Raw genomic sequence first — 12,641 nt, 5'->3', positions numbered from 1 at the left:
GTCATTAACACTTTGCAAATCTTGGGAGGGTCTCCGCAGCAACAAAGTGTTCTTGTGTTTGTGATCAAAAGACTTGCAGGCTGCAATGTCTTCTGAAAGTACTTAGTTGATACAATGAACATTAAGGGAGGGTATTAGAAAACTTAATTCTTTTAGTCAATTACCTTTTTAGTGGTTCTATTGATGATCATTTAGTTAGTCATTTAGCTTTTCAATTCGTCATCTTAGTTGTCGACTTATTTAGCTTTTTAGTTCGTTTAGTCTCTTAACTGCAACTATTGCTTCTTTTATAAGAACACATAGTTTGCTTTTTAGTGTTTAGCTTTTTAGCTTTATTTAGCATTTTAAGAGTTTTAACTTCATATTGAAGCTATAGATTAGCAGTTTGTTCTTTTTAGAACACCATCTTGTAATTCCTTTATATACAGTTGTATATTTGTAATTAATTCATCTGACTATTCAAGATCATTCGATTATTTTTCATATTTAATCACAATAGGGTGCCCGGAAATCCTCCTATTTAAGCCCAAGAGCAGACACTCACCCTCTTGGCCCCAAGTGGCACACACATTAGACATCCATCATGGGGTGGTCTACTTAAAAGGTGATCTCATATTTGGTCCCCTTCCTTGTGTTTCCTTCTCTTCTCTACATGATTGCTTGCCAGTTATAAATCTCTACATGATTGCTTGCCAGTTATAAATAGATTTAATACTGCAGCAACATGTGTCTTACACTCATCCAGATTACTACCTCCCAACTCCTAGAGACACTCATTGTTTCTACCTTGGAACTACTAGAGACACTCCTCAAGTCTCACCCTTGTCTACCATCTCTATTACGACTATTTCTACATTTTGAAATATTGTCAAATACATAGCAAGTGAAATCTCCAAATTGCTTTTTTAATTTTTTTTTTTTTTTTTTGGTCGGTAATTTTGGATATATTAATTTTCAGAAAGTTTCAACAATTTGCTAGGGCCAAAAAGATATCAACATCAGCCCAAAAAACAGTTCGAACCTACTATGCAGTTTCAGCTAAACAAAAAATAAAAGTATAACAGTATTGTGCATTAATGCACGAAATATTACAGTAATCCATAAAAGTTTTTTAACAGAAAAATCAAAAGAATCATAAAGCAAGAAAAACTCCATATTTTGCACCATGGCCACTCAATCCGAGTCGCTCTGGTTCGGCTTCTTCAACTCCATGTCATCGATATCCGCCAACACTTTCCCTTTGGCCGCTTTCGTCTTCATCTTCGAGATGCAGTCCAGGTTCCCAAAGTCTGGGTCACCTTCCAGACTGGCTACGAACTGAACCGCTCTCCCCTCCTCGTAACGGTCTCGGAGCTTTCTTCCCACCTCCATTCGCGCCACCACCTTCAACGCCTTTAACACCTCATCTGTTTGAATCAACTTCACACAAAGCTTCATGGCTTCCCAGTCAATACGAGCTCGTTCCCTGCATTGCTCCTTTAGCCACTCTCGGGTCCTCTGACAAACGGTTGAATCTCCTCGTCTACTTCTCCTTCCCAGATACGGATTCCGGTTTGGGGGATCACCCATTCCAGAATGGAGTCCATATTGATTAGATAATCCCCATCAACGAGCTTTGTCATTGTTAGTTTGACTTTCTCCACTTCAGGTTCGAATTCACACGCCCATGCCATTATCAGGGAGTAGACTTCCATGTTTGTTCTGTACCGGAAATGGATATACACCAATTCCTCCCCCAGCATCAATCTAGCCGCACTCCACAGCTTATCATCCTTGAATTTGAAGAGACCCTGCAAACGTTTGTCCGAGACCTTTCCCAAGAACGGGACCAATTTCTTCTCTGTGCGGAGCGTGAAATTTGCCTCCATTTAAAGCTGCTCGAACCTTGATAAAAACCAAAAAACTAGACTGCAAAGACACCAACAAGCTTTATTAAACCGGATTTTGGCAAATACAATGCACAATAATCGAATTTGTAATAAATCCGTCGTCGTTTGCGACGTGATATAAATGCATGATCTGTGAAATAAATGGAAAGATATTTCACATCAGATTTCCTGCCCTCCGCCATTGTCTCGAACTAATATCTATGCTTTTGAACTGTCACATTTATTACCAAGCCAATGGGATTGATTACTCGTCCTCGCGAGCCGTCAAGCATGCTTGCTTGTTTAGCATTTCACGAACTGCATTAATACCACTTCCAAACACTCCCATTGCCCTTCCACCATCTGGCCATTTGATCTGACAAATCACATCCGGCATTTGAGAGGAGATCCGCCACTACGTTCGCACCTCTTCGGACGTGGGAAACCCGAAAAGCTTCAAATGAGGTGAGTTTTTCGCATATTATCTCTACCCAATGAGCTAATTTCGAGGAAGGGGTGGTACCTTTCGCTATTGCATTGATCACTACTTGGGAATCCCCTTCCAAATGTAGTTTGGACACTTTCATATTAATAGCCAATTCCGTAGCCATTAGTGCCGCCTGTGCTTCCGCTTTGTTGTTTGACCCATTCTGAAGCCGTCACCCCTTTGAATAGGATAATCCCCTTATCATCTCTTGCCACTACTCCCACTCCGGAGATACCCGAGTTTCCCTTAGACGCCCCGTCAAACTTGATTTTAATCCACTCCTTAGATGGCGGTTCCCATTTAGGCTTGTTTTTTGTTGGTTCGGACAGGGGACTAACCCTCCAGGACCCATTAACGGGTTGACAGCTCACAAGCGGCCAATTTTCATGGATAAATTTGTCTTCACTGGAATAAGGATATTTTGATAAATTATGATTCTAGCTGCCGCTGACACTGATTCTAAGATTGCTCTTTCCACCCTTGATAACAAACTTGCCGACGATTCCTCTTTCTCTTGGAAAATCCTTCTGTTCCTTTCCTTCCAAATCTCCCATAATACTAGAGACGGCACCACTAACCAGACACTGGAGAAGACTGATCTGCTAATCGGTAAATTCCAGCTAGAGAGAAGTTCAATGCTCCCTCACATTGTAGGAGCAAGTGATCCAATGATTCCGCTGCCTTCTTACACATTACACATCTGAAAGGGCCCAAGAACCCTAATCTGCTCAATCTTTAACCCGTTGGGATTCGTTTTTTCAGAGCAAGCCAGGTAAAGACTCCTACCTTTGGAAGAATTGGAGAACTCCACAGTAGCTTAAGAGGCCACTCCTTTTTTTCCTCCAGTTTGACGAGGATATTGTATCCAATTTTTACCAAGTACTGTCCGGATTTTGAGCCACACCATCTCATAGTGTCCTCCTTTGCAGATAGCATGGGAGTGTACTCCTGCATGATTTTCTTTAGGATCTCCTTCTGATTTGCTGATAAAGGTAAACTTTCTACCTCTTTCCATTCACACACATCAACCCCTTGTGATCTCTTCTTTAGGAGAAAATCTCCTACCTTCTCTCCCCATTGGGAATTGGTCACCTGTCTAATGTTCTCAATATCTTGTCTCTCTGAAAGAGCTAGTCTCCCTTCCCATGAATCTGTCCAGAAATTGGCCATTTTTCCATTACCAATTTCCCAGGTGAGGTGTTCAGTGATAACATGTCTGCATGAGGAAATAAAATTCCAGATGGCTAATCCTTTTGGCAATGCTGAAATTGTAAAAATTTGTTCTCTGCTCATCTGATCTAGGTATTTATGCTTTAGAATTTGAACCCATTTCTGGTTTGGCTTATCATAGATCTGCCAAACCACTTTTGCCCCCATAGCTTCATTTAACAGTTTCCAATTTCTCAGTCCTACTCCCCCAGCCTGTTTGTCTTGACAGACTTTGTCCCAAGCTACTAAAGGGATTTTGTCATTTGCCTCTTTGCCATTCCACAGAAATTTTCTCATTCCCCTATTAATAAAATTTAACACTTTATCCGAGATCTTGAGGGCTGTCATGGAGAAAATGGGAAGAGCGGAAAGAACCGCTTTGAGCAACATGATCCTCCCAGATAGCGAAAGCCATTTGCTCTTCCAACCTTCTAATCGGTTTCCACAAGCATCAATGAGATTATTCCACAGGCTCGGATTGTTCCTACCACCAAACAGGGGGGTACCCAAAAATTTTCCCGGAAGGGTCCCCAGTCTAACCCCTAAAATGTTTGAAATAACCTGTTGTCTGCCTATCTCTGTATTAAAGAATATAGCTTCCGATTTGGACCAATTTACTTGCTGGCCACTTGCTTTACAAAAGACATCTAAAGTTTTCCTCATTACTCGGGCCTCTTGAAGAGAGGACTATCCATAGAGTAGAGTATCATCCGCAAATTGTTGGTGGGTCATTGGGTCCATCCCTTCCACAATTTTGATGCCTTTCCATTTCCCTCGCCGTTGCTGAGAACAAATTAGTCTGCCCAATACTTCTGCTAGTATAATGAAGAGGAAGGGCAATCATGGGTCCCCTTGTCTAAGACCTCGTGATGTTTGAAAGAAGCCGAGGGCTACTATTAACCAAAATAGAGGTCCACACTCCTATGCAAGCCCTTATCCAACTAATCCATTCTTTAGAGAATCCGAATCTCTGCAAAACCTGGATAAGAAAATCCCTATCCACCATATCATAAGCTTTTCTAATGTCTAATTTAATCATCATTCGGTCCACCTTCGCTTGGCGGATTGTGTGAATTGCCTCATGCGCTATGATTATCCCTTCCACAATCGATCTGCCCGGAACAAAGCCACTGTGTTCATATGAGATAATCAAGCTTAGTAATGGTTTTAATCTATTAGACATCACTTTGGAAATGACTTTGTAGATGGTGTTGCACAAGGAAATTGGTCGAAATTCATTGAACCTAGTAGGATGCTCCACCTTGGGAATCAGGGCAATAAGTGTGCAGTTAAACTCCTTTGCCACACTCGCCCTACACCGAGAATCCTCCACTACTTCCCAAACCTCAACACCTACAATCTTCCAGAAAGTTTGAAAGAAAAAGGCCGGGAAACCGTCCGGTCCTGGAGCTTTATCCCCTTCCATACTGAAAACCACACTTCTCACCTCCTCAAATAGAATTGGTTTCATCAAAGTCTGATTTTGTGCATCTGTTATCAACTCTAGGATAACATTCAGCCCTTCTTGTTGCTGTTCCAACTCGGGATCCTTATCCTTATCCTTAGATAATAAAGACAGAAAGAAATCTACTGCCTCTTTATTGATATCATCCACTTTATCTAATACTAAGTTCTCTCTATTAAGGATGGTCGTGATTTTGTTCCTAGATCTTTTCGCCTTTACCGAGTTGTGAAAGAATTTAGTGTTTCGATCTCCTTCCTTAAGCCAGTACTCTCTCGATTTTTGCCTCCAAAAAACCTCCTCTCGAGCTAACAATTCACTATATTGGCCTTTGAGTTCTCGTTCTTGCAGAAATTTTTCTGATGTCATCCCCATTTGGATGATGTCTTCTTGCAAGCTTGCTAATCTGTCCTCCAGATCCCTTTTGTTAGCAAAGATATTACCAAACTTCACTCGGTTCCACTCTTTGAGTTTAGACTTGATGAATTGCAGATTCTTAACAAAAACAAACACCTTAGTTCCACTCACCTCCGGAGCCCCTAACCACCAACCATTAATTAACTCCCTCAAACTTTGATCCCTCAACCACATTTTCTCAAATTTAAAGGGGCATCTGACGGGGGGGCCATCAAAGGTTATAGATAGTTCAACTGGTAAGTGGTCCCAAGCAGCCACTGGATGAATGACTGAGGCAAACCGAAGATTAGTTTCTGCCCACAGCCCTCCTAAGAAAAACCTGTCCAACTTCTCCGCAACATGCTGTCCAGAGATCGTACGATTAGACCATGTAAACTAACCTTCCTTGGACTTGATTTCCCTTAGTCCATTTTCTGTCACAAAATTCTGAAAAAGTGTAAGGTTTGCAGGAATGTCACCCTTGCCCCCCAGTTTATCACTCAGCTCCAAAATAGCATTGAAATCCCCCCCAATGATTAAGAGACCCCCATCTAACTCTCAGATGAGGGAGGACAAGGATCTCCAAAAACCTTTTTGCAGCCCGGATTTACACAGTCCATAAACATTGATTACTGTAAATTCAACATTGAGAGGGTAAGAGTGAAACTTACATACCTCCCACATATTGGAGGCCAAACCTTCCTCCACCTTATGGATATTAGCATTCCAAAGGATACCCAAACCTCCCGAAGCACCTTCGGAATCCACAAAGGCCCCGGACCACTGCTTCCAAGACCCCAATAGAGACTTCTCTTCACCATTGTCCAACTTTGTTTCTTGAAGGAAAACAACATCTGGCCGTAATTGATCTAAACCTCGCTTGATCAATTGGTGTTTTTCAAGGGCATTGCAGCCCCTGACATTCCAGGATATGATTTTCATTGTCCTTCAGGAAGGGTGACTCCCTTCCCTACTGTCAATTTACTTTGGCCTTTCGCGCTACCAGCCATTGCAATTTTGAATTGGTTTGACTTTCTGCCTCTCGATCTCTTTTCTCCTAATCCTATCTTAGTACATGTCGGTTTCGATTGCTCTATGGTTCTTAGGTCCACAATATCTTCGTCGTCCATCCATCCCCATTCGTCATCCTCCTCGGCTCCCTCCACCTCTCTACACTCTTTGCCTTCCTCAAACTCCAACCTCGAACTCATTTCCTTCTCCAAAGGCTGATTCGGCTCCACACTGATACCTACGTCCACAGGAGGAGATTTTCTGGCATTAACCTCATCCAGGATATTCACTGCTTTCTCAACTCTTGTAATGGCCTCTTCCACCCATTCTGCAGCTTCCCTGTGCTTGTTGAGAATATCATCTTCTGAATCATTCTCCTTCGCTTCCGGGGCGGCGAAGATGGGAGTCTTCAATGCCTCCCCCTGTAATACTGGGTTCTGAGAGGTTTGGATCTCGTCCTCAAGGTGACCCATTCCCTCACATGTGTTGGCCTTGCTTGCGAACAAGATCACCTCATCTTCTATCGTTGTCTCCACCGCTTTCCCTTTAGGACCTATAAGGCATGTCTCCTCCGAGTGTCTTGCTTTTTTACAGATCTGACAGGTTTCGTTTGACTCCTCTATTTCTATTTTTTGGAGCCATTGTCCTGCGTTTGTAATGATCTCCACTTGTTCAGGAAGTGGGTAGTGGGGTTTCCAGCCAATACATATTCGTGCGTACATGCTAAAGTCTTTGGCCTCAATGGCTTCATCCGCTCGGATGTAGAACCCCAGTTTATTCCCTAAAGCTTGAAAAAACTCCTCATTCCAGTATTCTCTAGGTAGATTATATAATCTGAGCCAGACAGGGACTATTTCGATCGGGGCTAGCACTAGGTTGAAATTTGGCTCCCAATCCCTAATGTAGAGACCCCTTCCACCCATGAAAAAGGGCCGATTATTTAATATTTCATGCTTATCCTTACTCTCCTCCGTTATTACCAAGAAAAAACCATTTGGAAGGGTTTTGAGCTCGATATTACATTTCCAGGTTTTAGTGCACCAATTCTTCATATTTCCCACCGCCGCCCAATCCCCAAAGCATTTAACAAAAAAACCCCTCGCCCAGAAAAAGGAGACCGAGTCATTCTAGCTTTTGTTATCTATCATCAAGGATATTTTCTCCGGTTTCCTGGTTTCTTTATTGTCTAGGGACTTTCGTTGTTTCTGGGCATTCCTTTTCGGCCGCCATTCTTTCTCTTGATAGTGCTGCCACATTGTTTTCGGTCCATACTCTGATCTATAATGTCCTTGACTTCTGGGCCCCCATTTCTCAGATATTTAGGATTTCCGTCTGCACCTTCATCCCCCCATTTCACGTGAGTGAAAAAACCTATCCTGATCCTCCCAAGCCTTTTTTGGGTTTTGCCAAGGCCGTTTTCCAGGTCGTGCCTATGTGAAGTTCTGTAGAGGGCCCCGGTCTGCAAATCTTCTCTCCTGAAAGCCATCCTCCTGAGCCCGAAACCCCTGGAAACCCTGAAAGTTTTGAAAATTTTGAAACTCCCTCGGGCAAAGCCCTAGCCTCCTCCTTCTCCGCTCCATGTTTTAAGCCCTAAAAATGAATATTTTCATATGTAAGCAATAATATATGCTTTTTAAATTTTTAATGACCTTTGAAATTGGAGGAAAAACTATCAACCTTTAGGGTTTTTCTGACATAAAATCGAAATACCCGCATTAGATTGAAACGTTTAACAAGAAGGTCCCATCTAATATGAGATTTTAAAATAAACTATCAAAGTAAAAAAACAGGAAAGAAGACAAAGCTCTGCTCTGGACTTTCACAAAACTTCTGAACAATTCGAATATTCACAGATTTTGAAATCTCACAAGCAAAAGTGCGAGAAAGGCACAACATAGGATTTGTGATCTCAAGCAACAATTTAGGCTTCAATAATCTGGCCCAATCCATATTATTTTGCGCCAGACTTGCAATCTAACACTTATTAGTCTCTTGATTTGTTCCTTTATATTTTACTCTAATCATTTTGATGCAAGGACTGGTAAGTGTTAAAGTTAGGTTTTCTTGGTATTAATATGGTTTTGCAAGTTCATGAAGTCAAAAAAAAGAACTAAACAAAGCATCGAGCAGAATGGCACAAGCACATAAACAAGCGCAAAATGCAAAACGGAGATGGAGTAACAAAATTAGGTAGGAGGTAAAAAACATTTTGCAAAAAAGCACCACATCATTAGGACACAACAATCATAAGGATTAAGTAACAAAGCAGAACAACCAAAGGAAAGATTAATTGCAAATTCTTGCCTTTGTCACGAGAGCCAACAAAATTCTGCTAGGAAAAAGGAGGACATCCAGACAACATCAAATCCATATGGAAGAGCAAGGACTTTCAATGAAACATCCCAGTGCAAAGAATAGGCAGCATAGAGTGTGCAATCAAGAAAGCCATTGAAGCAAAGCTTTGGTTATGCCCTAAAAAGCCCTAGCACCTACATGGGATCACAGGAGCAATTGTGGTTTCTTTGTGAAATGGACTAAGTCCAATCTCTCATATCAAACACATTGCTCGTTGGTGAAAGGAAAGCTTCGGAGGAAGGGTAAGTGCTAAAGTGTTACCCAATACTTCCTCATCCTTGAATGTAAAGACAAATTTTTAAAATTTGAAATCATAAGTTCTATGAAGGCTTCAGCTTCTATTGTGTGGATTGGGAACCAAAATTTGACCCTTCCAATCATGTAATTAGGTGGTTCTTGAGATGGTTAAGGTTAAAAAATCTACCGTCAAAATATTGGAAATTGGATGCCCTAAGCAAAATTGGAGAGGCACTTGGATCTTTCATAGGAATTGAGGAAGGCTTTCTCCTTGGAGATAAAGGATCAAAGCAAAAAATTTGGTAAATTTAGACCAAGATTTGAGGTATTTAGAAAATCTAGAGATCAATCCTGAGAAAGGCAAATGGATTCAACAAGCGGAAATCAACATGGATGCATTTGGGGGTAAATGTACTCTTGGGAAAGGCTTTGATACTAGCTACTCATTAATTGATGGCATAAGCCAAAACCCCAAGGGCAGCAAGAAAAGGTATTGAATAATCAATCACGAGAGAAAGGTAAAGCCTAGATGGTTGCATCAGAAGAAGCAGAGCAAATGTACTGCTATCCCCGTGAGCCAAGCTTATAAACAATAAGATAATTAAAGAGGATATGGGTGAGAATGGTTGAGAATCAGACACTCTGTTTCCTAAAGGTGATGTCTTAACAAGACATCAGTTGATTCTAGATCCTATTGAGATGTGTGGAAGCACTATAGAAATGAATCAAATGGAGCAAGAGCTAACTCAATTACTGAAGGAGACTTCAGCCTTGCAGAGGGACATCAATTAGCAACTAATGGAGTTAGCATTGGATAGTAATGAAGCAAGATGCCTTATGGGAGATGAAAAATTTATGACAGACACTGCAAACCTTCTAGAATCTATGGATGCAGAAGGGTTTCAAGAGCTCTTAGGACTAGTGGTAAGAAGGAGCCAAGCCGAGACATTCAATGCCCTTTGCAAATTGCCTTTAATTCGCAAGTGTGGAGTACTTTAAATAGGACCAGAATGGAGAAATACCACTCACATCTTCTTGCTGACAAGCTGAAACACTGAAGTCTCCAATTAGGCTTCGCTGTGACAAAAAGGCAAATGGCATTCCTAGGATTTATCTCAGATCTTAGGCTGCAACCTATATGTAAGAAGCCAATTTTGCTAGTCATAGAGGCCATAAGAATGGTTCTAGGATGAGAGTTTCTCACATCTGCCAACCGATACCATGTCAACACGGATATCATATCAAGATTTTTGGCCTCTCTTCTGGATTTGGAGGGCACAAAAGTGGATATTCTGTTATTACTGCAAGAAATTATCAAGGAGGAATACCTTGGGGACGATGTTGAGCATTGTGGTGTATGCGCAATTAGGGGTAGGTATCCCATGGCCGGATGACCTACCTAAATTGCTGGACCCTGGAGCAGTGGTAGTACGACAACCCTTCATTCTCAATTTGGATGCGACCACACTTGATAGGCACCAGAGGTGGGCAATGGTGGGTAGAGATTTCCTGAGGAAGAGGGTAGGAATGGATGACTTTGACAATTTACAATGGCTGAATACTTTCTTTGACACGGTCTGTTCTGAGGCATTTTACCATGAGGATTGAGGTGGGGTTTTCTTTTTCTGTCTCTGTTTTGGCTGTGATGACTACTGCGAACTACTAAGCTGTGACAAGCGCAAGATATGAGTGGACCTGAAGCCGACTGAAGATGTCCGTTTTGTATGTATGTAATTTTTGTCACCAAACTAGGGGTGGATCTAAATGTGCAAATGTTGTAGCAGGAGCGGGATCAGTCAAGTCATCTGCAGGTACATAAACTGCTTGAATGGAGGTTATAGATCCTTCTTTGGTAGAAGTTATTCTCTCTTGTTAGGAACCCATTTCCGTGCTAAGAGTTGGCTGATAACCCATAAACACATATATGTATGCCCCATTTTGTATAAATTTTGTAAAACCTGCAACTACAGAAGGGATAGTCCTCTGAGCTGTGTTGCCAGAGGCAACCATGATCGTCCAAGAGGGATCCTCAATGTAAATACACTCTATATTTTAATATAATATAATCTTCGTGACCCTGGGTCGAATTTTACTGATCAGAAAAAAAACAAGGTCCCATGTAATCGCTTAGTTAAATTTTCTTAGCAGTCACTGATCAATTTTGTAAGGAAATTTTTGGGCCCGTGGTTTTTTAATTTTCATGCTTATTTAAATAATTATCAAAATTTACATATTTTCGATTCTGTGGCACGCCTGTAGTTAAGCAGTTGCTGCACAATTCCAGGCCCCTCTTCACCAACAGCTGAAATTTCAGTTCTCAAACTGTAGTTGCTCCACCATTTTAAGAGAAGATTCTAAATTATAAATAATTTAATAAAAAACTTGCATGGGACCCCCCGTGCCTCCATAAATTAGACAGCAAGTAGCTGCATGGGACCATGCTGTAAGCCCCACATCCGCTACTCAAAGCTCTCCTGCAATAAATCTACATCCCCGACCAATTTTGCCCTAGTTCCGGTTTCTAAAATAGGAAAATTACAATTCACCGAACCGCTAAACTAAGATCTAAATACTGTTCCGCATTCGGCATGAACCCGACAAAATAATTGAAGGCATTGCCAAAAATAATTCAAATTTAAGCCACTGCCATAGGTTATATTACTGTTAAGCCATTGTCCTAAGTTAAATATAATAAAGAATTTCTGAGTTCTACAGCCATACCGATGAGCAGGGAAGCGCTGGCCTCATGAAGATAATAGAATTTATGGCGGCGGAGGACATGCCCCAGCACAAAGGCAAGCACGAGCATCATGATCTGCAAAAGAATTCCCACACCTGCTGCCTGCGTTTCAATTACTTGCTTGCCTGGAGCATCTGTCGGCGTTATCTGCAGTTCCGCCATCACTGCAAACTTAAGCTTTCAATCTCCTTCTACTGAGAGAAATTCTTGAACGATTGTGAATAGTTATTGCGCCGCTAGGGTAGATTTTCCATCCCAACGGAGCGGGGGTTTACGTTTCGAATCGATTGTAGTGTACGCGGAGTATCAGAGCGATAAATTGACCAAAAAATTTAACAGATTAGACAACAAACCATTTTTACTATTTATGTCCCCTTCGTTGGAGTAGTTGACTCGCTCTCCACGAGGACACGTGTTAGGTGCACTTTAATTGGCTTTCCATATTTTGTTTTCTTGCTGATTTGAAATGTCTTTTGTAAGATTTAGTCCGAGAGAATGGAGAAATAATATAAAGGTCTAAACCGACAAAGCAGTAGAGGAACCCTATTATTAATTTTGTATTTTTTTAGATCAGGGGATTTTTGTTTGTTGGTTAGGTCTGCGGTGAAATCTTCACGGCACACATCAGTCCAAAAGCAATTTAAGAAACCTCCTAAGCCCTTTGGGGTTAGGACATGGGGTTAAGACATACTATACAACTAAGTTTATATTTGTTAGGATTAATCTATATATATAAAAATAAACATTGAAGAGGATATTGTATCTAATTAGGGAGAAGGGTGGAAGGTCATAGAATTAATTTTTTATATTTATAATTTAAAAAATTATAAAAATCAAAAAAAAAAAAAAACCATACTATTATTTAAAAAAGTGTAT

At 41.1% G+C, this 12,641-nt stretch overlaps 1 protein-coding gene across 4 annotated transcripts in view; it reads right to left on the bottom strand.

Annotated features, from left to right (window-relative positions):
• The window catches only part of LOC131061420 (sodium/hydrogen exchanger 6), a 117,482-nt gene extending 105,372 nt beyond the window's left edge, over positions 1-12,110 (bottom strand). For all 4 annotated transcript variants that reach the window (XM_057995079.2, XM_057995077.2, XM_057995080.2 and 1 more), the window contains exon 1: positions 11,747-12,110. In XM_057995079.2, coding sequence (XP_057851062.1) covers positions 11,747-11,927 — 181 coding nt within the window. In that variant the 5' untranslated portion in view covers positions 11,928-12,110. The remainder of the gene's footprint in view (positions 1-11,746) is intronic.
• Positions 12,111-12,641: the final 531 nt, after the last annotated feature.

The sequence above is a fragment of the Cryptomeria japonica genome, chromosome 8 (genome assembly GCF_030272615.1).
Source record: "Cryptomeria japonica chromosome 8, Sugi_1.0, whole genome shotgun sequence".
In the NCBI taxonomy this organism is placed as follows: Eukaryota; Viridiplantae; Streptophyta; class Pinopsida; order Cupressales; family Cupressaceae; genus Cryptomeria; species Cryptomeria japonica.
The sequence above is the reverse complement of the archived record's forward strand: the minus strand, read 5'-3'. Positions and strand labels throughout refer to the sequence as shown.